The sequence below is a fragment of the Brachyhypopomus gauderio genome, chromosome 7 (genome assembly GCF_052324685.1).
Source record: "Brachyhypopomus gauderio isolate BG-103 chromosome 7, BGAUD_0.2, whole genome shotgun sequence".
Taxonomy (NCBI): domain Eukaryota; kingdom Metazoa; phylum Chordata; class Actinopteri; order Gymnotiformes; family Hypopomidae; genus Brachyhypopomus; species Brachyhypopomus gauderio.
In genome coordinates, this window is record NC_135217.1 from 10,968,594 (window position 1) to 10,996,583 (window position 27,990).

Here is a 27,990-nt window from a genome sequence, read left to right on the forward strand (position 1 = left end):
CTACCTCGCGCTTGGGCGTCCATGTTGCTCACAGGGGGCAGTTTAGCGAGCTCGCGGGCAGGCTTCTGAGCTGGCTCCGGTTTAGGAGGAGGGACAGGCTCGGGCAAAACTACCAAAGAAGAAACACCAAACACTTATGGTCTCTCTCTCTCTCTTGCTCTGTGTGTGTGTGTGTGTGTGTGTGTGTGTGTGTGTGTGTGTGTGTGTGTGTGTGTGTGTGTGTGTGGTGTGTGTGTGCGCGTGTGGGGGGAGGGGGGTTACCTGGCTCGGGCGGGGGCGGGGCCGGCTCTTCTGCAGCCACGGCGGCCGCCTCGTTGGCCATGGAGCGCGTGGTGATGCGGCCCTTGCGGCGGCCCTGGCTGTTGGCCGTCTTGCGGGCCGCGTGGCGTGCTCTGCTCCTTGCCCTCGTCGTCGTCCCCCTCGCACTTCTCTTTGTCTTTGCCCACGTCCCTGCACACAGCACAAAAGCCCCGCGTTACAGTTCACACCCTTAGGCTCCGCCCTCCAGGCGCAGTCGATGGTGAGTACAACGCGATGGTGAAATACGGCAGATACGCAGCAGGCACGCAGGGGTTTACCTGCGGAGGACCAACGGCCTGAGCCGCACAGGAAGCCGTAAACATTCGGTAATATAAATGAGAAGGGAAGGCCTTTGTTCTGTCTGATGGAGGCAGAAACTCTTGGGTTCATGACTCTCAGAGTCCATGTGGAGTCTGAATGTGCCCGGGAGCTTCTCCTGACTTAAAAACATTTAATAAGACAAGCATCCACTGCACGGAGATCATCCGTGATCATCCTGAAGTCCCAAGTTCTCACGTAACCGATTTCCCTGTGAGGACTGCAAATGAATTGACGGACTTGTGTACTGTTTGAGTCTGGATACAACTGGGACATAAGCCCCACCCCTATGTTTATATAAAAACATCCTAATACACTTCGATCATAAGGGCCACCCCATTACTGGCGGGTTGCCATAAACAAGCAGAAGCAGGAAAACAGAATGCATCTGTCCGAAAATCGGGGAAGGAGTTCGGCGGTCGAGATCTCCTGACTACAGATCTCAGCTAGGCAAAGTCGCGGCGAGCGGTCCTGTTAAAATGCTACTGTGGCCAGATGGAGGGTGTGGGACGATGGAGCAAAGAACGGAGCCCACAACCGGCTCTCATTTATGGTCTGGAGAGGTCGACCATGGCGACGGTCCTTTAATGAGTATGTTTAACAACTGCTCCGAGCTCATATTTCTGTTCCTGTTAAAAGGGAAAAGGAACCGGTGCAGTTCGAGCAGCAAAAGCCAGAGCAGAGCTCATGGGCACATCCTGGAAAGGTCAATGACCCTCTGCGTTATAATTTAAGGCTCTCTTTGCGAAAAATATGCGCTGTATGCTCAACTTTATAAGAGGGTCTTCTGTGGGATTAGCAATGTCAGAGCAAAGGTCTGGTGCGAGGCTCATTTCACCCTGATGGGTGGGGGGGGTGAGGTCGGGGCACTCACTTTGACTCCTCTTTCTCATCTTTCTCCTCCTCTTCCTTCTTCTCCTCGTCCTCTTTCTTCTCCAACTTCTCCGCTTTGTCCTCCTCGTTCTTGTCGTCGGCCTTGTCTTCTTGCGAGGGCCGCGTTATCTGCTTTGAGAAAGGAGACAGAGGAAGGAGGGGGTGGAGTTAGTGGTTATACCGAGACAGAATGTCAGACAGAGGCCACATCTTGTTGGCTTAAGAGAACTCATGCGTTTAGACACACAAGATCCACAGGCACAATAAAAGGTTACTTCAAGGTCAGAATATTAGCACTGTGCATACTTCTCTGCCCCTTGGCCAAAGGAACACTAATCCTAGTATCCCAAGTCTGCACAAGTTTCTTTCATACTGTGTAAGAGAATCCAGAAGTTTGTTCATCAATGGTATTAGATTCTAATGTTGAAAGGTCACTTATGGGTCACTGAGCTGAGTTAATTTAACACCACACAGTAAAAGGGTCATATAAAGTCACAGCTACAGGAGAGAGAAACTGTAACATGAGAGACAATTTAGTCAGACCAATACCCAGGTGTTGCAAGTGAGCCAGATGCCTTGTATTGATCGGGGGTTCAGTTTCACACACCCAAAAACCCAAACCTTCATTATCACAGTATAAAAGTCCAAAACTGGTCTCAGATCAGCAGGAAAAACCATCACGTACGCCGACAGACTGAACCCTGGAATCGCAGCTCATTCCTTGCTTTGGGGTTGAAACCTGGATACGGCTGGGTTTGGCACACCTCCTCCCTTTCACTCTGTTAAGGTCTCCCTCCCTGGCCCTATCCGCCCCAACCCACTTGCCTTTTAAGGCTACATGAACGCTACAGTGAGCAATTTTCCCTCTGTCTGAGAGAAAGTGCCTTTGACACGAGCTGAAAGCCTACAACGGGCTGGAGAGAAGGTGGAGAGAAAAACAACTTGCAGGGAGCGTGAAGGAGACGCGAGGTAGAAACAGGCGCAAGATTAGAGTCAACACGCCTGTGGCCGCGCGCCTGTGGGCCTTATCGTCTGGCAGCAGGTGGAAATCAGAGAGGCGCCGCGTTTGAGGCCACGGGGCAGAGGAGGGAGGGCGGGGGGAGCGATACAGGACAGCGGCAGTACAAACACAGGGACATTCGAGGACACTGTAAGGAAAGGACAGGAAGAGTCCGCACGCAGGTTGTAACAAGCACGAAACACCCTCAGGTTACTTTGGTCTACAGAAAAGTTTTATAGAGGAGAGAGAGAGAGAGAGAGAGAGAGAGAGAGAGAGAGAGAGAGAGAGAGGAGAGAGAGAGGAGAGAGAGAGAGAGAGAGAGAGAGAGAGAGAGAGAGAGAGAAGAGAGAGAGAGAGAGAGAGAAGAGAGAGAGAGAGAGAGAGAGAGAGAAAAAAACAATGGTGCTAAAGAGGGACAGCCGGCAGAACTAGACGATAAGATTAGTGTCATGGAGACCTTTGATGATGCTCACGTGGACAGGGCTGTCTGGAGAGCACAGGCCTTCACAGAGTGCTGGATGACAACAGCTTCGTTGTTGGCAGCACACAGTTTGAAAGGCCCAGGGAAGCGAAGGCTTTCCAGAGACTCGGGGCAGATCAGACGACTGTGACGCACCGGGTGGCCCAGTGACTGGGTTAAAGCTACACGCGCCCCAATGTGACCCCTTATGGGCAAATAAAACCAGCCCATCTCGCCAGGCGGCCCATCCTTAAACACGGCCCCTGCGCAGGCCACATAAGCATGAGATGAAGACGGGTTGGGTGGAGGGACAGTTTCAAGAGACAATAAATCCACAGTCCAGGGTTAACCCAGCCTAGTGACCACCTGCTGCATTGTGCTTAGGTTGTGCTGTGCTGCGTTGTGCTAGGTTGTGTGTTAGCAAAACATGGCTAAGTGATAAAAAGGAACAGTGTGCAGAGCTTCACCCAGAGGGTCTCGTGCTTCTCTTTCCCTGATTCTGTGACAGGCCTCCACCCCCACCAGCCGACGGAGGAAAAGATCAAAGGTCACACTCATGGTGTGTGTGTGTGTGTCACAGCAACAGTAACAGAGTTACGAACACAATACGAAAATGTGAAATGTGTCAAGAAATTTGATGTTCCAGGGAGCTCCAGTAATGTAAATAGTGTACTGTAATGTATGTAATGTAAATACTGTACTGTGCTGTGAATACTGTACGCAGACATGTTTGTCCAGCCGCGTATGCACCATGCAGGAATTGGTGAACTGAACTCAAGATGACAGCCTGTGTTTAATATTGCCACTACTCGACAATGGTCACAAAATATTTATCAGGGTTCCTAGCACATACGCACGCGTGCACAGACTCACTCACACACACACACACACACACACACACACACACACACACACACACGTGCGCAAACACACACACGGGGGTGGGGTGAGGGTGGTTCCACGAAAGAGCGAGAACGGAGGGGAACGGGGCCTCCTCCAGCCAAGCCAAACAAGCCATGCGGACACCAGATGGGGCCAAGGAATGTCAAAAGCCCGACCACGGGTGGAGAGTGTGGGGAAGGTCGGCGAGGGCCAGGGCGCGCGAGAGAGACGCTGAACAGAAGTAAGACTGTGAAATCACAGCAGAACGCCAACTTTTAAAAGAGGGCCTCGAGACAGAGTGGCAAAGCGGCTAAGTAAAGAGCAGTGATGATTTAAGAGCACATGGAGAAAGGGCTCGAGTGGCGTTCTCGGAAGGCTACGAGTGGAGAACCTGCGTCACCCATCCGGAGGGCATTCGGGTTCCTGAGCTCTCCACCGCCTCTGCTTTAAGAAGAAATGGTGAAGAAATGGTGGTCTGCTCTAATGGCCGTTTTTACCTCCACCAGAGATGTCGGCGAGCGCTGCCCATCCCAGGAGCCCTTCCACCCTGAGGAGCACGGAGCAGTCACGCATCGCTCTTCTGCTTCCACTGATCCTGGACCAGTGAGCTGACAACCAGTGAGCTGTTCTACTATCCAGCAACAGCTATGTGAACCGCACCCAGGGTAAAAAAAATTAAAAATTAAACAAAAAAAAGCCATCTGATTATACAGACACTCGACACCGACCTCTTAATGCCAACCCAATGCATCCAACATCCGAACCAATCTTGTCCTTGTAGTATAAGCGACAAAATCTTTTGATTTTGCCAACATTCCGATAGCAAGAGGAAAAGAAAAAAAAGAAAAGAAACCTGAGAAGACTGAGGCATATCCTCCTGCAGTCTAAACAGAGCCTTGGATTCTTGGTTCCGTATCTCTAGCCAAGTCCTGGTGAAACGCCGGACCTGTAGTGGCGGTGTTTGTGTTGGAGCAGCCCCTTCCCTGCTGCCGACCCTTGCTGGCGTTTCTCCGCACAGATGTTTCTTAAGCCCTTCTCACGCGGCGTCATTTACAAGCGGCTGCGCTGGCAGCACCTCTCGCACGACACAACCGGCCTCGCCGTTCTCAGGCCGACGCCCCTCCTACAGCGCCGGGGAGACCCCATTTCGAGCAACCCGATTTCGGAGGCCAGGCCCGGAGGTGGATTTGGAAAGAAGATATAAGGACGAAACTACAACCGGCATCTATAAAGTCAGATGGGAAAGAGGAGTGAAGATTAGCACCAAAAGAGGCCTGAAGAAACTCCCCTCTCCCTCAGCATTCATTTGGGAGATAGAAGTCACTCTTTTCTGCCGATTCACATATTTCATTTTAGAAATGACAGGCTCCCGAAGCTGGCTCCCTGCCTCAGCCTGACGACACGCGCACACCTTGGGCCCGAGGTACTGCCAGCAAGTCTGCAAACTGAAGTTTACTGATACTGAATATTCAGCCTAGACAGACACTCAAGCCAAGGCATGAGTGCTTTTAAAGAGCTAGGTAGCTAGGTATCGTACTAACAATCACTGACACCTAAGGGGGGGAGGAAATGAAAAGAAAATAAGAAATTAGAGAAGGCTGTTACATAAAAGGTTCTTTTTAAAGAAATCCATTAGGTGGTACAGCCAGTGGTTTGGAGATCTCTAATGGGATTTTCCAGCCACACACACTGAACAAGGCAACAGAGGAACAACCTTCAAGTTTCTCTGATGAAAAAAAAAAAAAACACCATTTTAATTATAATTGATTCAACAAATGAGTCAAACAGCTGATATCCATTACAAAAAAAGTACAATAAACAGCTTTGTTCAACCTACAACTAGCGCAGAACAGCAGGGTTTGTTAAATTAGAAAAGCATGACTCATTCCTGCAAAGGGTTAAGTGGTGAAGGAACTCCAGAGTGGCCTATGGCCTGGATTTCAGTTGGCAGCTGGGTCAGCCACAGAGCAGCGCAGGGAGAAAAACACAAACACCAGCCAAAAGTTCCTGAAGATCCTTAAATAACAGCCATTATTGTTCTTCTCTCCCTGACCCAGAGTACAACAAACAGCTGGTTGTTTAAGTTCGGAGAAAGCGGGATGCAGTGGCTTTCGATTTGGGGCGGATGGTGGTTGGGGGGTGGGGTGCATTTTGGTTGGGGCTCCAGCAAACAGTGCCCTGATTGGTGAACAGATCACAGATTAGGCTGGGGCTAGGCTGCTAGACTTTTCCAACCTGAGAGAGAGAGCAAAAGGGGGGGGAAGAGAGAGAGAGAGCACGAGGGAGGAGTGATCAAGAAAGAGGGAGTTAGTGAGTGAGTGCTTCACAGAACCCAAGAGCATAAGATAGAAAGAAAGAGAAGGGAGTGACGGAGGAAAAGAGGGAAATAGAAGAGAAAGAGTGAGGAGAGGAGACAAGGCATCATGTGGCAGAGGGATAGTTTAAAAACGAGTGTCAAAGTATGTAAGCCAGAGAGAGAGAGAGAGAGAGAGAGAATGAACAAACATGATGGAGGTATAATAAGACCTTAGAAAAAAATGGAAACACAGCAAGCCCAGAACCAGGACAACGCTAGAGCAACACTGCCTAAGTGGAACAATGTCCCACCAAACAAGCACCTTGTTTCACACGCCCGCCCCCACCCCGCCCCGCCCCCGCCCCGCCCCGCCCCCCACGCCCCCACCCCACCCCCACTCCCACACACACATCCTGGCTACCTTAACGTTCATCGGTCTGGATCCACCACTCAGCAAAATCTCTCCCGACGGCCGCTGCGAGTTGTGGCATGGTATTCCAGAACATCGAAAGTGGTGCTGTGGCGCAGGGTTGCGTGGGCACACGGCACACCTGCAGCCGGACCGCCCCTCATCCGGACCGGAGCTGCGGCCAGCTGGGCCCCTCTCACGCTGCTCACCGCCTCCACATGCCAGCACCCTCGGGTGAGCCGGCTCTGGACATGTGGTACCCGCCACGGGCACACGCAGGCCTGCGTGCCCCTCTGGTCTAAGCGACAGGGGTGAGGTCAGGTGACAGGCGGCGGGCCCAGGCCCCGACAGCGGCGCTACTTCTGATTGGTGCCCTCGGACGCATGGAAACTTTCTAGCTCCTGCAGGGGTGGGCGGCATGTACCACTGCGCTGCAGAGGGAGAGGGGTGTCCACTCTACCTCCAAACCATGCACCATCACTGACGCACACACTCCAGTGTCTGTGTGTGAAGAAGTGAGCTCTAAGTGCAGCAAACACAAACTACCAGCAGGGGCTCGCTCTCTTGCACTCTCTCTCTCTCCTGCTCCCTCTCCCACTCCCTATCTCACCCCCTCTCCCCCCATCTTCCATCAATGCCTATTGTTTCCTTCCCCTCCCTCCCTCCCTCCCTCCCTCCTCCTGCATACTGAAGTGCTCCCAAGGGACTTTGTGTGCGAGTACAAAAAGCTCCAGCCAGAAGTCTGTTTGGAGCTGAGTGATGCCAGAGCTCTGGGCTCCCGCCGAGCTGGAGAGATCGTGGTGGCTGCGACTGCTCCCGCGGACCCGGGGCCCTGGCCCCTCCCCTGTGGCGGCTCCCCACACCCCTCCGGAGTTCTGCCTCGTCCGCCCACGCTTCCCCTGCTCCTCACGCCAACTCGGGAGGAGCGGCTTCGTCGCGGGAGGCGGCCGGAGAGGAAGGCGACGTGTTCTGGTACGGGCGCACGCGCGCGCACAGTAGCGTCGCTGGCCATGGGAAGTGAGCGTGTTGAAGGGAGGAGACGTGGAGGAGTGTGTAATGGCACACTTTAATATTTATGACTTTCACTTACGGGGGATTAGGGTGATCCATGTTCCCACAGTCCTCCCCCCCTACCAAAAATAGTAAGTAGTCAGCAGAAGAGTGGAACGTGTGTGAGAGAGCAGGCCTCTGGGCCCTGCAGTTCTTTTTGGATTATTTCCACTGCAGTTTGGAGAGTGGGCCACGCCCATTCAGCAGTCTGCAGCTCCAGGGAACAGCAGGACACAAACGTTGGGGGCTACACCCCTTATCTGGCCCTCCCGGGAGCGTCCCGCTCTAATCCTGCTGCAGTTCTCCCAGCCTGGCAGGTGCTCTGTACCCCCACGCCGTGCTGGATGCACAGCTGGGAAGTGCTCTAGGAAAACTCCGGAATCTAGCAGGAATGACAAGTGGGAGTGACCGCCACTCTGCCCCAAGCGCCCAGTGTGCTACACAACAGTCGGTTGGGAATGCAGCACTATGGCAACAGTCGTCCAGCGGTCTGACGACGCCCTTACTCCGTGCTCGTCTGTGCGACCCAGAATACGGCACACAAACAAGCTAGCATTCAAGGGCACAGACGCCGTTTTGTTATGAGGAGGACGTGAAAAGCGCCTCTCACACTCTCTCCATGCTGTTCTCTCACTCCCTCACCTCTGAAAGTCAGCATGAAGCCTCTCCTGTGCGGAAGGCAGATGAAATAGATTCCTGAGCTGTGCAACATTCCATTAATCAGAATGAGAGAGACGAAGACAGAACAGGAGATGGGGGAGAGGGTGTGAGAGAGGGAGAGAGAGGGGCAGGGTGTTGGAGAGAGAGGGAGAGAGAGGGGCAGGGTGTTGGAGAGAGAGGGAGAGAGACGGGGAAGTTGAGAGATAGAAATGAGGGTGAGGCCTTTGAGTGCCTGCTTCTCATTTAAACCTCTACTCATTCACTCACACACACACACACACACACACACACACACACACACACACACACACACACACACACACACACAGAGTTCTCAAACTAAACCATCATGCCCCAACACCTCTACAGCGCCACACAGGCTGTACACTACACAGTGTCACACCACTTTCTGCATTTCAACATGGCACTTTAGGGTGTGCGAGTGTCAGTTAAGACACTAGCAAGAGAACGCTCTGTCCAACACCTTTCACGCCAGCCTGCAATTAACAGAATGTATATGAAGCATATCAGCGCAGTGTCACGCACCAAACAGCCACACATACCAATACCACCCTGCAAGAATAAGCAGCTCCTTCTACAGTCGCAGACACTGCCTTAGTCAACCCATACACAGCTTGCGTAGATCCATTTTTGGCCCACACTCTAAACTCAAAAATCTGGATTAGAGTGTGCGAGTGGTTTGTGTCTACCTTAATTAGCAACCGTTGTGATGACTGTGACGGCCTAATTACACAGTGTAAATGAAGAAGAGGGGAAGTGTAGCCCGCAGAGACAGCACAGGATGGCAAGACTGGCTGCCGGACCGGCGGGGGACGCGGTCGGGTTTACGGGGCCTACCTGGTTGCGCCGGCGCCGGCTGCCATAGTTGCGTCGGACCAGGGTCTTAAAGTTCTGGCTCTTCTTGGCCAAGTAGTAATACAGTACACAGTCTGCAACACACTGCAGAGACAAGACAGGACAAAATGAGCGCTTTACTTACAGACTCGGAAACAAAACACTAATGTTCATGAACACCAAATTTCATTAAGCCTACAGTTAACAGAAAATCAATGAAAGTTATACAACTAGGATATGTTATTTAAAACTATTAAAGCAGAAGACACAAAATGGCCTCAGAACAGCATGAAAGGACAGTGCTTGGAGTGAGAGAGAGAGTGAGAGAGAGAGAATGTGACTGTTTATACAGTAGTGTGAGAGTGCACAGCTGCAGACAGGAAACCTGCTCGCTGAGACAGGAAGCGCTCACCTTTCGCTCAAGATAAGACGCAATCAGGCCAAAGTTCTTTGGGTGCTGCACAAACCTGGAAAGCAGAGGATGAGAGAGGTCGTGTCACCACCAAACAGGACAAGGAGGGGGAAAAGAACATCTCATGCAGGGGCAAGGTGGTGATACTACAAAGCAGACCAACTGGGAAACCGCCAACAGTAGAAAACAATTAGTGTGTGTGTGTTCATCTCCATCCATCACGTGTCAAGACAAGAGGCCTGCCTGGCCAGTGAATCGCTCCATGGCCCACTGAACCCTCAACAGCAGCAGTCTGGCTCACACCCAAGTCCTCTCCCCCCAGTGCCGTCTGGCTCTGCGCAGGCACCTCCCCCGTGGGGCCTGTGATTTGTGGAGAGGAGCGTGGAGGTGGATTTCTGTAGAGAAATTCCACAGAGAATCTCCTGTCTCACTCTAGTCTGGCACGCGTGCAGGGAGGGTGCACTACGGCCCAGGGGTGTCGGACGCCCCCACCAGTCTGAGGAGGGCAGGGCAGTCACCCAGACAAGGGGAACCATGACCACGCAGTTTGAACTGTGAGGTTAAACTCAGCTGAGTGGTGCTTCTGCACGGCTGTGGGACACTCGAGGCCCCCGGGATACGGGCAGCTCGGTCTGAGTGGGACTGAGCAGCCCTTGGAGGTGAGGACAGGAATCGCAAGTTGTTCCAGACACTTTGGGCCAGAGCACACCAGAAATAGCAGGAGAATCGGTTGTGAATCAGCATATGTGCTCAGTAAGACGACGTAGAGGTGGAAGCTGGAACATGCAGCGGTCTGTTCCATCACGAACGGGCTGGCCAAGGCGCAGGAGCAGTACACTCACTTCTCCTTGAAGATTTCCTTTTCGTGCTCTGTCCAGACATTCATGAACTGGCGGGACTTGTAGACCTTCATGGGGTCGTCCATGAGGCCGTTCATGTTGATGAACTTGACGCGCCGCTGCTCCGAGTCGTACATCATGGGGGGAATGACGGACAGCTGCCTCATCTGCTTCTCGTTGTTCTGATGCGTGGGGGGAGAGAGAGGAAGGGAGAAAGAGTGAGAGAGGGTGTGTCAGTCAGTCTCACAGTCTCTTCCTACACATTTACCAGAAGCATCAGCATGTGCGGATTGTCTGTGGTTTGAAGTCTTAGACGTGTCAGGATCACATTCAACCAGAACGCGTTGCATGCTGGGAATAAAAGGGGCTTTTATTTATTAGTGCGTTCCAGCAGGGAGGAGGAGACTCTGCACCAGTAAGTCTAAAGTGGGCACGAATGTTGCTCTGTGTGTGTGTGTGTGTGTGTGTGTGTGTGTGTGTGTGTGAGAGAGAGAGAGTGTCCACCAACCTCCTGCTCCGAGAGGCCGTCTATGATCTCCGAGATTTCATGCTCGCTCCTCGCTATGGTAGCAGACAGGCCCGTCCCTCGCTGGCCCACCCTGAGACATGAGGGTGGAGAAGAGATGGAGGCTCACAGCAACGCACATTAAAGCTCCCAGTGAGAAAAGCACTAGTGCAGCCTCCGTCTGTCCTGAAGGATTCCCAGAACCACTTGGACCAGGAGAGGCTTTTGAGTTTCTCAGAAAACGCAGAGACCTTGAGCACAGACACCCTGTTCTCTGTAAAGCCACTGAAGCCACCAAGCCAAAGTAAAACTTCCTGTGTGGCATTTCCCTCCCTTCAAAAGGCACCAAAGCCAGAAACCTGGGGGGGGGGGGGGGGGGGGGGGGGAGGCAGTGGCCAATTATTTTCCCCCTGGCCACATGTCTTGGCACAAAAGCCCCTAGAGCACATGGCCCATGGAAACATTGGCGTACAGGTAAGCGGGGTTCTCGGGGGGCGTCCCGGGGGCGTCCCAAAGAGCGCCCCTCTGGGTTTCGGCCACACTGGTGCAGAGAGTGCGGGGCAATGGAGTGGGCGGGTCACAAAAATAAAAGGAACGCTGTGAGGACGAGCAGCAGAGAGAGCGGCTACATGGGCGGCGGCATGGCGGCAGACGCAGAACCCGACGGCCGACGCAAGAGCGCAGGTCACCCCCAACAGACCACAGACATGTCCAGACAACACAAATTAATCAACAACCCTAGTTAAACTAGTGGGCTGTTAATGTCTGTCTGAGTACTGGGAAATGAGTGGGGAAGGCTGGAGATGTTCCTCACTTCAGGGAAAAACCAGCGGCTCCGTACCCGGAACAGGGCTGCAGCGCGACCTCGCCGCCCATTGGGTGGCTGTTGGCCAAGCCTCTTTTTTCTTTGCTTTTCCTCTGGACGCAGCATTGCATCCTGAACGTTTACACACCGAGTTACATCACAACGACCAATGAGGGGGATATACTGCCGTTGTGCTCGTGTGCAAGGAGCCCCAGCCACTATTATATGCACATATCAAAGGTTCTGGGAACACTCTGGCGGTGGCGGGTATTTCTGCGCGTGAGGAGCGTGTACGTGCGGGAGTGTGGGACGTCGAGGTGTGTGCGGTGCCCGGGTCTGACCTCTGGAAGCGCTCCTGCTGCTCGCGCTGCTTGCGGATCTCGGGGAACTGCCGCTCGTAATACTCGCGCGTGCGGCTCTCCTTGGCCTTGCGCCGCGGGTTGTTCTCCAGACGCTCCACCTTCTTCTCCCACGCCTCCATCAGCTGGTCGTAGCGCTGGCAGATCTTCTGCTCCTGCATACACGGTCAGAGACACGACGTTCAGCCACAAACTCCATCCTGGACAAGCATTGCGGTTCAGCAGAGGCAGCACAGCCACGGTTCGCCCAACACACAGTTCTTCAGGCCATTCCCCAACCAGCCCCCGGTGCGCCTATATCTGGCCCTAATGATTCTTAATGGCCTGGTCCAAACCGCCGAGCACCTGGCCAGCCCTGAGGACCACACTCACAAACATTGTCCCAGTGCACTGACACGAGTGTTATTAACTGTTATAGCCTGGGTGAGCAGAAGGAGATTAATTAACCAACGGTAACCATGGTCTTCTCAAGCACCAATTTGTCTTTGGTAATCATCACAATAGCGCCATTTTATTCTGTGCAAAAGGGTAAATGGGCTGAGACAGACTGCACCTGATATGCTTGGCACAGGGCCAAAAGCACTGGGATGTCTGTCAGACAAAGGAAGAAAAGAAAAAGTAAGGAAATGAGAGGAGGAGTAAACAGGAGTGTGTGTGTGTGTGTGTGTGTGTGTGTGTGTGTGTGTGTGTGTGTGTGTGTGTGTGTGTGTGTGTGTGAGAACACTACAACAACAATAGAGTGCTGTTCTGTGGCCTCTCCCTGAGCGGTTCACCTTCCATATTGAGCCCACCCTACTGTTCTCTAGGCAGCAGCTGACCTGCCTGACCTAGTACAGAGCAGCTAGCACCACATCACACACACACACACACACACACACGCCTGTGAAGCCAAATGATTTCCACATGTGGTCAGAGAGGTATATTTAGACAGGAGCAATGCATGCACTGTTCTTGGAGCTTCACCACTCTGCAGGCCAAAGCCTGTGTGTGTGTGTGTGTGTGTGTGTGTGTGTGTGTGTGTGTGTGTGTGTGTGTGTGTGTACACATTCGAGTGATGGAGGGAGAGAGGGGCTTTATCCTGGGCTACACTAGAATACCAGGGCATCTTGACTTTGGTGACAGGCATGTAGGCTGGCGGTGGTAATGGAGCCACACGCTCCGTCAGCTGCTCACTGCTGTGCAGGAGAGGAATAACCCTGGAGTCACTACACACACTACACACACACACCTCACTGCAACTCACAACACACACTACACACACACACACCTCACTGCAACTCACAACACACACTACACACACACACACACCTCACTGCAACTCACAACACACACACTACACACACACACACCTCACTGCAACTCACAACACACACTACACACACACACCTCACTGCAACTCACAACACACACTACACACACACACACACCTCACTGCAACTCACAACACACACTACACACACACACACACCTCACTGCAACTCACAACACACACTACACACACACACACCTCACTGCAACTCACAACACACACTACACACACACCTCACTGCAACTCACAACACACACTACACACACACCTCACTGCAACTCCTGACACACAACACACACTTGTCACAGGGTCTGGATTTCCCCAGCCATGGGAACAATAGTAAGCGCACGCGCACACAAACACACACGCGCACACACACACACACACACACACACACACACACACACACACACACCCTCTGTTTGCGTGCGTGATTCCTCCTCTTGAAGAAGAGAATCAGCTTCTTCCTCATCACTTGATTCCTGCAGGGGGAGAAAGGGAAGAAGGGACATGTTCAGCAGGGATCCTTCACACCGTACACAAACACTCACAAACACGCTGCCATGGGAACCATAGGGAGTCTATGGGGGCCACACAACACGCCTGGATATCAACGTCTCTCTGCACACGTCATGCCCTTGCCAGCAACCGCACACAAACCATTTGGATTATACTGTACAATAGCAGTTATAGAAAAATGTGCAGTTCGTCATCCTCACACACACACACACACACACACACACACACACACACACACACACACACACACACACACACACACACACACACACACACACACACACACACACACACTGAATGAACATCCCCTACCAACACAGGGTTGTCAGGGATGATAATTTTTCTACTCTGTGAACTGCCAGTGGAACTCACTCTCACTCACTCAGAGCTGGAGAAAGCAGCGTTTTTTAACTGCAAATTATTCCAGATTTGTAGCTGGGTCATGTCAAACTTTGCATACAAACTTAAGACCTTTGTCCCAGTAATCCCTTTCTTTATCACACACACCCCCGGCATACGAGAGCAGTGCACTGAATAGTGGGTGAAGCTGCCTGCAATAAGGACCTGACCTGACTGACATACTGCTCACTCATCCACTGATAAGAGTACAGACAACCTGACCTTCACTCCATTGTGTTTATGCATGCACACGCACACACACACACACACACACGCACACACACACACGCGCACACACACACACACACACACGCGCACACACACACACACACACACACACACACACAGTGTTATCTAGTTTCAGAGATGCATGAAGCCCACCCTCCGAGCAGAAAGAATCCATACAAATAATGAAGACATTCCCTCTTTTGTCAAAGAGAAGCACAGTGTAGGATAAGCCAGCGGTGCTGCTCCAGAGAAGCACAGGAGTCACTACAACTCCAAAATGCTTTTCATCAATTCCTTATGGTCCCAAACCTGAAGAGTAACCACCCTTCAGGATCTGACCGAGCAGGAAACGCTCTTCAAACTGCTTTTGAAACAAGAGCTTTCGTGATGAAGCTCTACGTGCCCTGTGGGGCTCATCTCTGCGGCCTTTAAGACCTCTTCCCGTCCTCACGCCATAAAAGCTAAGCGGCCTGCGCCTTCAAACCACGGCATCGCTCGTCGGGGCAACACTTCCGCTCCTGTGTCTCACACTCCTATCAGACGGGGCTCGAAGAGAAATGGAGGAACGTGGGCCGCTGCCCCAGACCAACAAGCATGACTAAAATCAAGACGATGAAGAAATACTCACGTTTTTATGTTGTCGTGGTACACCTTAGTGTCCGAGGGCTGGTTATACAGGGGCTGTAGGGAGGGGGAGGTGCAGGCAGAGGGAAGAATGGTTCATTATTAGCTGCTAAATGGGAAATCTGTCTGGCTTCACTGGCATCGCAATAGAACCGTGCTGCGTTCCACGCGTGATGCCGCCTCAAAGCACACACACACACACACACACACACACACACACACACACACACACACACACACACACACACACACTCACCAGCTCAACTTTAGGGCCGAGTCCTTCAAAGATCTTGTGGGCTTCTTCTGCTTTTTTCTGGGGAGACAGAGAGAGTGAGGGAGAGAGCGAGCGAACGACAGTGAGGACCATACAAAAGCCTTTTTTATTAAAAGCAAAACCGCTAATGCAGTCCTGTCAGTGAAGAGAGGTAAATTTTGCAAAATTACCATGTGAATTACTACGCTCTGTTAAAGTTACGACGTCCATAACACTACGATGCTTTTGGGAGACTGGGACCAGTTTGAGCCTGTATTCTTGCTGACTGCAGTTGAGTGTATGTGTGTGTGTGTGTGTGTGTGTGTGTGTGTTCCTTGCCAGCATCTGTACAGGCTGTTTCCAGGCACTCGCATGCCAAACATGTCCCTGGAATGCCTCTTTCTTCATAAGCCCCCTACATTCAAGAACACTGAGCTCTTTCAAAACAGGGAAACATTTGAAAAACAATTACGCCACTCTGAAAGATGATGCACACCCCTGTACACATATAGTGAGAGTCACAGGCTCACCACTGTGGGAATTTACTATTTGCAGATCTAGGGAGAACGCCTTCATCGTGACTGGATATCGCCGCTTCTCCTGCAAAGCAGTGGTATCCACTGGCTGGGTCGGCCCGTCCAGCTCGAGAGAACCACAGAAATGCCAGCGTATGCGGGAGAGAACCACAGAAATGCCAGCGTATGCGGGAGAGAACCACAGAAATGCCAGCGTATGCGGGAGAGAACCACAGAAATGCCAGCGTATGCGGGAGAGAACCACAGAAATGCCAGCGTATGCGGGAGAGAACCACAGAAATGCCAGCGTATGCGGGAGAGAACCACAGAAATGCCAGCGTATGCGGGAGAGAACCACAGAAATGCCGAACACGCAGCAGGACTCTCAAAGCTGCGACACAGCCACAGGGGAGCGAGAACAGGAAACTGGACGCCCGCAGCGTTGTGGTGCGAGTGGCCTATATAACAAAATACGCTCAGGCTGCAAATGAACAGCAGAGTGCCTGTGTGCACAAGCGTGTGTGTGTGTTCATGTTATTACAGTTACAGTGCAGAGTGCTCTTTAGTGAGAATGATGCATTGCACAGTGAGACACAGCAGCTGTTTAAATAGAAAGTGACAGGGAAAGGGAGGGGGGGGAGAATCTGGGAAATAAAACCGTCTTTCAGCGACATGAGACACAGGATACAATAGCTACCGCAGCCTATGAAGGCAAGAAGTTCCGCAGCTCTGACCCTCACCATCCATCTCCTTCAGATGAGGTGGAGGGGCTCTGCGCTGGGCTTCTGTGAGCCACCTGATTGGCTGCTGTCCATAGGTACGTTCTAAACTCAATCTAAATGTCAAGCTTGTGTGAGAGTGTGTTTGAGAGTGTGAGTTTTGTGTGAGAGTGTGTTACTCTATCCAGTGACAGGAAACTCCACATCCACCTCCCAGGCTCAGACCAGACGGGAAAATGAACTGCAGTAACCCTGTGGGCTGAGGACCAGCCCACCCCCAAGCCACTTCCTCCCACCGAGCTTCTTGGGTGGGGGGGTTTGTTTTCCTCTCAGACTCCCGAGCTAAGGCGGGGAATCCCCTGTAGATGGGCCCTCATGTAGAGTTTGCTGTGTACTCTGTATGGAGCAGGGGTGGGTGCTCTGTACGTGTGCATGTGCATGTGTGCTGAAGAGGGGCTTCTTCATCTCCCCCACACATGTGCGTGCAACGCCAACTCCGGCACACACACTGAAGCCTATGCCCTACCCATAACCATGGCATCGTCCCTCTGTGATGATTTACAAAAAAGATGATGCAATTATCAGTGGGGGGTTGTGTGGTTGTTTTGTGCAAGCAGAGCAAACCTACAACAGCTTACTTTTCAAATTCATGTTACTTCGGGTTTTGGCTTATCATATCATATATGTTAACACTTTGTTCACTGTTCATGTACTGTAAAATATTCTACTGCAGGTGAAGTTCGTGACTCCAGTCTGTGCAGCCAGTGACAGGGAAACAAACTTTTTGTATTTTTGTATTTTATAATCAATAATATGACCTCTTTCATTAGAAAAAATATCCAAGCTTGAATAGTATAATAGTATAAGGGCAAAAAAACCCACCATAAAAACAAAATCATTCATTAACCGTAATTGAGGTAAAATGCTCAATTAATCATGTTATTGATTTGAGTTCATGTCACCCAGCACTAAATAATAGTAACCCATGTTTGGCGGTAACCTCTTCAGTAATAATTAACAATTAGTTCCTGTTACTCTCATGTGATTATCAGGTGGAAACACAGAGTTCTGTTGCCCTTGGACACTGCACATGTGAGAAAGAAACTCTTGTGCGTGTTGCTCAGTATGGAGCTGTAATGTCCATGTGAAGTGCGTAGCAGTAAGATGACGGAACATAATGTGATTCTGGATTCAGACCGAAGAAGAAGAAGAAGAAGCAGGGAATGTCACCAAGGTGAGGAGTGGTAGAGAAGAGTGGAGTACAGACCCAGAGGACTGTGTGAAAATGCTTACAGCATAACACCAAAGACCAGCACAGCCCTGGACACACTGCTGAAATTGTGCATACACAAATGCGCGCACACACACACACACACACACACACACACACACACACACACACAGAACAAAGGGGAAGGAAAGAGGATGTGAGTGAGTGAATGCGCATCTGTGTGTGTCAAGGCAGTGACTGCATGACACATCAGTGAAGCGGAAAGGAACAGTGTGTTGATGTCTGGATTATGACGTTGGGCCAACAGACAGGCGTAATCAGGCATGGTGGAGGAAGAGGCAGATGGAGACGCGGGCCACCCCCCCTCCCAGATGTCCACATCAGAGAAGAGGTCCTTTACGTGTGTGTGTGTGTGTGTGTGTGTGTGTACCTGTGGCGACTCACACCAGCACGGACCTGTGGATGCTGTTGACACCTAGGGTTATGGTGATGGAGAGAGTAGTGCAGAGTGTCTTAAGGACCTCTGAGGATGAGCTACGTTGTGTGTGTGAGTATGTGCGCGTGTGTCCATACCCTGTTCTCATCGTAGATGATCTGGACAATGCTGCGATGTTTGTGCTCCACGGGGGGTGGAGACACCGGCTTTTCCGGCTCCACTGGCTTGGCCGCTTCCTCTTCCAATTGTTGCTAGGAGACACACAAAATACGAGCACAAGTTTGTCAGGCAGGCATATGTTGCAGCTTCATCATCATCATCATCATCGCCATCACCCCACAAATAACTTTGCCACTGCCCTCACTGTCTTTTTGTGCGCTGAGGGGGCAAAGCCACGCACCAGCGGCTGAACAGAGCCCGGGTGTGATGGGCGTGTACGTGTTGGTACTGAGCGTATGAGTGAGGAACCGTCATTGCAGAGGAGTGAGAGTTATTCTGAGAGAAGCTTCTACAGGACAGGCAGAGACATCAAAAAAATAAACTTGAACACAACATCCTGCTTGGCATTCCATGCGTAATGAGGGCGGAATGTCAAAGCAAGCTAGCAGCAATTAAAACCACGAGAGAGAGAGAAAACGTACAAGTGGATGGGAACCGAAGTCAGGCCTTTTTTCCCTTAAGCAGCGAGAACAAAGGAGGCTGATAGATTTAACCAAGAAACCACCAGTGCCGTACTCTGGCCTTTTATAGAACGGTTGAATGATTGTGTTTTGGAACAATAAACCATGCTTCATCTTATTGCTAAAGAAAAAAAAATTTACAAAAGACAGAAGACAAAAGACAGACAGCCTTTTTGAAGAGCTCCCTAAAGAGCTTGACATAGATAGCAAATGTTCACAGCCACAGAACCTACAAGCAGTACTGGAATTGACTTCACTTGTTTATGAATAATGCTCACAAACACACTGCTTACAAACCCCTTTTTGAACAAGATATGCTGTGTCTGCAGTATCAAGCTTGCCTCGCTAAGCTCCTGGGAGAACTACAATAACCAGAATGCTCAGCATTAAAGGTCATTTCAATGAGAGGGTCCTGCCTGAAGCTTAACATGCTTGAGGCTCCAAACATCCTACAGTCTGCTCACCTGCTTCTTCTTGAGCTTGAAGATCTGCTGCTCGACCTTAGCAATCTCTCGGTCCACGCGGTCCATGCTCTGGATCAGTTCCTCCTTGGAGAGCTTAGAGGGTGAGGCGTCCTCATCACCCAACGCCTGCACACCACCTCCTGGGGACGAGGCCTCCACCTTCACACTGAACTGGGTCTCCTGGGTTGACACGGAGAGGAAAGGTACAAAGAGATGAACATACGTCCTGGAAATGACAGAAAAGAGCATATCTGTACAGCGCGAGTGTGTACGCCTTACTTTCTTGACATCGCCAGGGTTTCTCAGACCGTCCGGTATGGCATGCGGGAGAGGCAGGACGACACTGGCAGGAGCAGGGCGGGGCAGGTGGGTTTCAGAGGTGCCCTCCATCCGGGGCCGCTTGGCCTCCACAGCGTCGGGGTCTGGCTGGGCCGACACTGTGCCATACTGCTGCTCATAGGCATGCCTGCGTTCCGGAGGCCTGCCCACAACACAAAGGCAGTCTAGCTTTACAAAAACTACAAATCCCAGTGTGCTGACAAGAAAGACGGACGGAAATTCATGGGGTGGGGTGGGACGGGGCAGGGGCTGATAGTATCGGTGAGGCAGTGTAGGCATTTGTGTCTGGCCCTTGCAATCACAACAATGCAAGTGGAATTTGATTAGGTAACATTTTTATATGTAGTCACTACCTTTCAGTCCCAGGATGAAATTCTGACAGCAATGAGGGTCTCCGGCGCTGCTGCTGGTCCTGCAGGTGAGTACTGCGGAACTCTGGAACTGTAAACTCCTACACACACACACACACACACACACAAGGAAGCAGACCTTACAACAAAACTAAAACATACAGGCCCTCCTAGATACGGGTATGAATTTTAAAAAAGGGAGGTAGGGAGGGAAGAGGGGGAGAATGGTCCCTCTCACACAGAGTCTGAGAAACAGCCACCTCAGAAAGTTGGGTGAAGTTCACCTTGGAAGCCTGAGGTAATGTCTATATCGGGCCTCTACAACAGGTCTAGCCGCCTATTCCAGAGGAACCGCCAGCAGGAAAAATAATGAAGCAAGTTAACGCACACAGTCAGACAGCCAGGCCTTCACAGCCTGAGGAAGGAAGACTTGCAGAGAGCTTCCTCTTCTCAATGGCAGAACCACAGGGGGTGGGGGGTACTCTCCCTACCTTAGCCACGGTGGCAGGCAGCCGTGCCCAGGGCACAGGGAGGGCAGCCGTGCCCAGGGCACAGGGAGGGCAGCCGTGCCCAGGGCTCAGGGAGGGCAGCCGTGCCCAGGGCACAGGGAGGGCAGCCGTGCCCGGCCGAGGCTTCTCGTGAAAGGCCAGTTCACAGAACTCTTAATTCAGCAAAAATGGAGAAGGGCCTTCGCAGCAGTGAAGGCTCAAAACCAGGTAACAGGTCAGTGTAAAACACAACAGGTACCGGTTGATTCAGTTTAGTTATTCAGTTTACACATGCTTATCCTGGTTAAAAAAATTCTACTGTCATTTTTGGTCTGCCCATAGAAGTGGGGGAGGGGAAGCCTGAAATAACAGAGTACATTTAAAAATAGCACAGAGTCACCAAAACTAAAACTACTCTAATCATGAAATTAAAGGCTTGGAATCAAACACTTGGGGTCAATCGTTCACGGAGTTCTCCATTTCTGCATCTTGGTGAGTTACTAAATACTCTTGACCTGGGGCAACAGTTTCTCAACACCCACATGAACAAGATCTCCCTTACCAAAAGCAATGACATCAGTCAGGGAACCCCAACTCTGCCCTGGGCACCACGTAATGTCAACGCACACAGCTTCCTACCGTCCCAGTCGGAGGGGAGGACCAGGGCAAGCTCAGGTAAGAAGTACAGGACGGTTCGCGCGCTCACACTTCCGCTGTGCTTCAGTGGAGGTCCGAGCAGTCTGACCCGGCGCCACACGGGCAGCAACAGAACGGCGAGATGGGACACAAGGATGGCTGTTACGGGCAAGTGCTTGGACCCCAGGCGCGTAGTCTTCCGCAACCTCTGACCTTTCCCGCAAATGCCAAGAGCACTTAAGCAGTACTTGAAGTGCGCGTGCTTGGGTGGGGGGGTCAGTCAGTGCACCATAGCAGTAACTCAAGTGGCGCGTCTTGCTACCACAACACGGAAACACTTAGCCCTCGAGCCCAGCAGAGTTCAAAGTGCACAAACGTTGTCCACGGCAAAGCGAAGTGCTCAGTGTGCAGTTTCAGGTAGTGATTCATTGATCTGGGCGGACAGCACACAGGGGTGAGCAGCAAGGCTCCTTAGCCAATTGACAAGCTTGGCATGCTAGCCAGTTCACCAATAACAAGGAACTCTCACTACTGATCTGAACAAGGGTGCTCGGCCGGAGGTGGAGGTCCAGAGCGCGCTGCCTGGAGAGCAGGCTGGCCGGCGTGGGGACACTTACCGAAGGGTGTCGCGCGGTGCTGAAGGTGTACTGGACCGAGTGGGGCGGGTAGCGGCTCTGCTCGCTGCTGAAGCTCCCCTGGCTGGGAGGGAAGCCCGTGCTGGACATGCCGCCGCCGGAGGCTCTGACTGGAGTCTGGAGGCCTGGTGGCCTGGAGCTTGGGGCGGGGCACGGGAGGGGAGGAGGGAGGGGGGCGGGGCGAGGGGTACTCGCTCACCACACCAGCATGGCTGCACTGCCGGAGCACCTGAGGGAGGAGGAGGAGAGAGAGACGTTAGCATGGGAGGCAAAAGGTTTTTTTTTCCTGATGGATATTTCCACAGATGTTCTCTCACTGGAGCTCGAAGTCTGCTCAGAGAGCCCTGTAGGGACAGACTGTGCCCTGTCGGCCATTGTTCAAAAGAAGCTGCTGTTCTGTAGTTGCACGTCTCGTGTGTTGCACAGTGTGGACTCGTTCAAAAGACAACAAAACCTCATGAAGGAAACCTCAAACGTTACTTCACAGGCACATGGACAAGAAATGTCTGAATGCCACGTCATTTCCAGGTACTCAACCAAGAAACTGCAGAGCTCATGCTGTAATGACGAAGCTAAAAGTGGTCTCAACATAACAGCCTCACCAAACACTTCACTGGCAGGCAGATTACAGAACATGCCGCACACGCAGTATTGTCTTACACTATATTATATACACCGCATTTTCAAAGTCCAGCCACGCCTTCACTGGTGCAAACACCATTAGTCCACCAAAATGCCAGGCAACTTGTTTTCAGCGTGTTTATTTTACTTTACCAAGCTGTGATGCCAGTCTCACACTGCAAGGCTGAGAAGTGAGAACTTTGGTAGGGAGAGGGTGCGAAAAGTAAGTGAGAACGAGGACTTTGAAGAGAAAGATTGGAGGGGAAACAGACTGGAAGGGAATTATTTGGGGGGAGGGGGCTGACACTAAGCATAACACTCCCTCATCCTGTGAAATCGAGGATTTGTCAGAAACATCTGCCGCACTGATGTCATTTAGACGCCACCACATTGAGGAATCGCAAAAATGATGGCCACTACCCCCCCCCCCCCCCCCCCCCCTTCTCAGCTGCAATATGATATGAACATGAGTTTTCAGGCGAAAAAGAATTAAAAAAAATTAAAAAAAACACAATGTGGGAGTCGTTCTTACCACAAATCTATGCCTCATGTTTTGGGGTAATAAAGACACATGTGGCCATTGTAAAAGGAAGCCATGCTAAAGAAGTTTGTCAGAAGTGGTCCTTTCTGCTATTCTTCACATAGCTTTGTCATTTCTCTTCTGATGACTGGAGTTAGCACTGCGGTGGGGGGAGCTGGCCATGGATCTGCACAGGGCCCAGTACGCAGCTCTCCTGAGCATCCAGTGCTCACCAGAGTTTCCCAATGAGTCTCTGCAGACTCGCCGTCAAAATTGGATGAAAACAACACAGACCTTTTATTATTAACCATGAGGTTAGCACAAACAGGCCTGTTATTGTCGTTCAAAGTAAACTTGATAAAGGGCAGCATAGTATTAATCAAGCGTGCTAACAAGATGCAGGGTGAGCACCCTCCTGAGCAGACGCACTAGGCCAGGGCGGCTAGGGTTCGCCCTCGCTAGGCCAGGGCGGCTAGGGTTCGCCCTCGCTTGCCCAGGGCGGCTAGGGTTCGCCCTCGCTTGCCCAGGGCGGCTAGGGTTCGCCCTCGCTTGCCCAGGGCGGCTAGGGTTCGCCCTCGCTTGCCCAGGGCGGCTAGGGTTCGCCCTCGCTAGGCCAGGGCGGCTAGGGTTCGCCCTCGCTAGGCCAGGGCGGCTAGGGTTCGCCCTCGCTAGGCCAGGGCGGCTAGGGTTCGCCCTCGCTAGGCCAGGGCGGCTAGGGTTCGCCCTCGCTAGGCCAGGGCGGCTAGGGTTCGCCCTCGCTAGGCCAGGGCGGCTAGGGTTCGCCCTCGCTTGCCCAGGGCGGCTAGGGTTCGCCCTCGCTTGCCCAGGCCGGCTAGGGTTCGCCCTCGCTTGCCCAGGGCGGCTAGGGTTCGCCCTCGCTAGGCCAGGGCGGCTAGGGTTCGCCCTCGCTAGGCCAGGGCGGCTAGGGTTCGCCCTCGCTAGGCCAGGGCGGCTAGGGTTCGCCCTCGCTAGGCCAGGGCGGCTAGGGTTCGCCCTCGCTAGGCCAGGGCGGCTAGGGTTCGCCCTCGCTTGCCCAGGGCGGCTAGGGTTCGCCCTCGCTTGCCCAGGGCGGCTAGGGTTCGCCCTCGCTTGCCCAGGGCGGCTAGGGTTCGCCCTCGCTTGCCCAGGGCGGCTAGGGTTCGCCATCGCTTGCCCAGGGTGGCTAGGGTTCGCCATCGCTTGCCCAGGGCGGCTAGGGTTCGCCCTCGCTTGCCCAGGGCGGCTAGGGTTCGCCCTCGCTAGGCCAGAGCGGCTAGGGTTCGCCCTCGCTAGGCCAGAGCAGCTAGGGTTCGCCCTCGCTAGGGTTCCATTTGCCATCGGGTATTTTCCACTGAGCACCTTCCTTCCCGTCCGATAATTTCAAACACTGCCACGCTGCTGGATTCCATGCAAGGAGGGGAATGATGTATTAGGCTACCCCAAGCCAGCAGTAATTTATTCATATTCCCCCACTGAACATTACCCATATAGCTATTAACTATAGAAGCTCTTTGAGGCTGAATGGTACTGACAATTTAGGCCATTTTGTTTTTTTTTCTTTCTAAGAACAAAAGGTTTTTCCCCCCCCAAGGAGAAAACAAGAGGCTTCAGAACACTGAAATCAGACATCACGTAACGAATGAATAGCCTACACTGAGTTGACTCCAGCCCGACGTGGATCAGTACAAAAGGGCAAGGAGCGTGTCTAATGTCTGCTGAGCACCGAATCAGCGAATGTCCTCTGGCACCTGTGCGCCTCTTACCGGGTTTCAGCCCTCGCATGGCTCCAAAGGCGACATCTTGGAGCAGGAGCCTCCTGCCACTGCCAACACCGCAGACAGCACTGCTGCAAAGGCTAGGCCACAGCCGGGTGAAAGTAACTTTTGGAGCTAATCTAGACGAGCCGACCAGACACACATTAAGAGCGGTCTGGGACTAAATGCCATGTCAGTAATGATGCTCTCCTCATAAACTTTTTCCAAAACAGAAATCCCATTATTCACTGGGGATGTGAATTGAACAACTTACTATTTTTGCAAACAATTGTGAAAATCATACACTGATAAATAATGTGCATAAAATAAGAAAGAAATAACTTATTTAACATATTCCTGACAAAGACGAAGATGGGGTTAAAAAATGCCCTTACTCAACATCACATCCTGCTAAAACTGTAGCACACAGACAACACTTTCACAATTACATCAACAATGGACCTGGCTAGCAAGTGATGTTGCTAGCATCTATAATTGTAATGTCATGTCACGATTGACAGATCTGCCAAGCCTAGTGCCCAGGAAACACTTCCTTGACGAGAAACGCGATAAAAGCAGTTTAATGAACTGGTCTGAGGGGTGGAGGGAGGGGCAGCGGGGGTGGGGTTGTTAGGTAGTGGTTTTGATGCGGAGATAGAAAAGGACATAACGTTGTCCAGTTGACACAAACCTCTAAAAACTGAGTCAACGTGGCAGGATTTTCTCCAGGCTCCCTGCTCTGCCTGGCCACAGGCGCAGCACAATAATTATATGTCCTGCTTTCGACTACCATGGTCCCACTGCCAGCAGATTAAGTAACCCTTATAAAAACCAAAGGCAACGCGCAATGAAAAATAAGCATCACACCACTTAAACACAAACACACACACACCAGATGGCAGAACTGATTAAGCTGTGAGTGGAACAGTGTTTCTTTTAAGAAACATGAAGGACAAGCTTTCCTGCTCATGCTTTCTGAGAAGTAAACAACATAACAAATAAAGGCTAAGTTTAAGAGGGGCAGTTTTTGCCATAGTGCAACATTAGTCGATGTCTCCCGTGCCTGAAGCTCCCCGAAAGCTCAGCTGGCTGCGACGCTGCTTGGGAGTTCAGTCCCAAATTTGAAAGCTGAAGATGCCAAGGCCATGCACAGATGGGAAGAATGGTTTTGTTCCTCTGTCCTTGTAACATGGGTGAATTAATGGTCTATGCCAGGTGACCTTAAGTAAACAGAGAAATTGAACTATAAAGAGGGATCTACATCACAGATCCCAGCCATTACCACACCAGCTTCATTCCTAATGGTACTTTTTTGTAATCAGATTCAGGACTGGGACAAAAGCAGGGGGACAACAAAATAATTGTAAAAAGGTTAATATAACAGCATTTATCTAGAATGCACCCAGGACACTATTCTCTACATATATGCTTTACATAATGCCTGTTCTAATAGTTGAGGGTAAGAAAAAATAAATAAATCACTGATTCCAGTTTCACCGGTAACTCATTCCTGAAAGCTTAGTGTGCCCTATGCACGAATCTACTAGGGCAGACCTCAGAACAACACAGACAGACTACAAATCCAGTTACAGCTAATAAAAATGGTTTCAATATCTTGTGATCGTTGACAAAATCCAGTGCTTGTCTGAAATTCTAAAATCAAGTCTTAATTCCTAGGTAAAACGAGTCACTAGGTGGAGAGAGTAAACGATCCTAATTTATTTTTCTTAAAAGCATAATTAAGCATTTGCCTATTTTTATATATATAAAAAAACATAACCAGCAAACGACCAAAATAAATAAAATGTTCATTGCTTTTATGCGCAGAGTAATTAGTTTCACGGACTCCCATACCAATCAACAAGACGAGTTCATTTAACAGGATGCTGGACGATGAGCCACGTTTTTTCTCCAGGCTCGTCCAGCTGATCAAGTTAAACATTTGTAAAGACCAGCCAAAAACCAGAGAGCATGTGCAGACCGCAAACCATATGCCTGCAAAAGAGACGTTGTGATTCAACATGTAGCTACGTGTATCCGAGAACAAAACGAAAAGTTGTTAGCTGGAGTATCTAACCTACATGGACTACTACGAAAGAATGTTTCTTTGTACTCACTCGCAAATCTATTTGCTGAATGAAGCCATAGGCCAACGAATGCATACATTTGAATGCTTTCATTCTTAAACTTAGCAAAAGGGAAGAAAGGGTTTGTGTATTTAAAGTCTTTATTGTTTGAAAATGGTATACGTTGCAGACCAGTAAAACGACAGTATACTAAACCTTCAGAGAACGTTCACATACGGAAAGCGATGATGAAATTATAATAGTCATCGTACGAAGAATTCCCATTCTGCAACATCCTGGCTGGCTTGGCTAGCTTTGTCTGGACAGTCGCGATTGCCACGACGGACAGGCAACTAGTTTGCCAAATAATCTTGCTATGGCTATCTAAAAGCGTCTAAACTGGTTTGCTACCTAGCTACATTCTACTATAAAATAACATTACCCACCGCTAGCCTGCCAACCTAGCTAAATTATATTACATGACAATGTTAGCCATCGCTAGCGTGCTAACTAGCTAGTTGGTTGCCTTGTACATTTCCCGAAGACACGCACTTTCAAATACACACGGTACAAAATCCCAAAATTACCTAATGTCAAATAAAATGTGTATTGATATATATTACAGTTTCAGGAAGTCAATGGACGTTGGCTTGCTAGCTTAACATTTCACCTTTAAGTAGTCGGCCATCTTGTAAACGATAGCCCGCTAGCCGCCTAGCCTAGCAGCACAGCAACTTTAGCCAACCACCGTTACAGCAATGTTGTTCAAGCCGTGGCTACAAGCCTCCGTTTCATGAATATACAAATCACCAGAATGTACCAAAAACCCCAAACTCACCTGGTTTCCATTAAACCCTCCGAATAGATGTAAAAGCCGAACTTATGTGACTAAAATGTGGAAATTTTATTCCGCTGCGGACGGACTGCGAGTGTTGCAGACAGTGGGCAGCCGTAGACATCAATGTACTATTTGTCCTAGCAGTACTAGCAAAATATTTAAGAATTTACTTTAGGATTTTTTCGATACCGATACACGTATCCAATCCACATATTTTTTCCATAAACAAAATTTCAACTGATGTGCAGTTTTACGAATTCTGATAGTTTGAAATCGACCTGAAACATAACACTGATTTATTTTTTTGTATATCAGCTAGGATAATGTGGTGTGACGTTAAAAGTTTCCCCACAGGCTGACGTTC

The 27,990-nt window shown here is 50.9% G+C and overlaps 1 protein-coding gene across 2 annotated transcripts; it reads right to left on the reverse strand.

Annotated features, from left to right (window-relative positions):
- ncor1 (nuclear receptor corepressor 1) lies at positions 1 to 27,893 on the reverse strand. 2 transcript variants are annotated; one of them, XM_077011638.1, is made up of 17 exons: positions 27,627 to 27,893; positions 21,831 to 22,077; positions 20,093 to 20,190; positions 19,680 to 19,881; positions 19,401 to 19,580; positions 18,394 to 18,507; positions 15,359 to 15,415; positions 15,107 to 15,159; positions 13,748 to 13,814; positions 12,006 to 12,178; positions 10,863 to 10,953; positions 10,358 to 10,536; positions 9,516 to 9,570; positions 9,107 to 9,208; positions 1,493 to 1,620; positions 262 to 450; positions 1 to 109 (listed from the first exon to the last, which is right to left on the reverse strand). In XM_077011638.1, the coding sequence occupies exons 2-17, from the start codon at positions 21,936 to 21,938 to the stop codon at positions 82 to 84; spliced, it is 1,824 nt and encodes a 607-aa protein (XP_076867753.1). In that variant the 5' UTR covers positions 21,939 to 22,077; positions 27,627 to 27,893; the 3' UTR covers positions 1 to 81. The 2 variants fall into 2 exon arrangements, with proteins under 2 accessions (XP_076867753.1, XP_076867752.1); XM_077011637.1 differs by having other exon boundaries at positions 1,493 to 1,623; positions 27,627 to 27,890.
- Between the last annotated feature and the right edge of the window lie 97 nt (positions 27,894 to 27,990).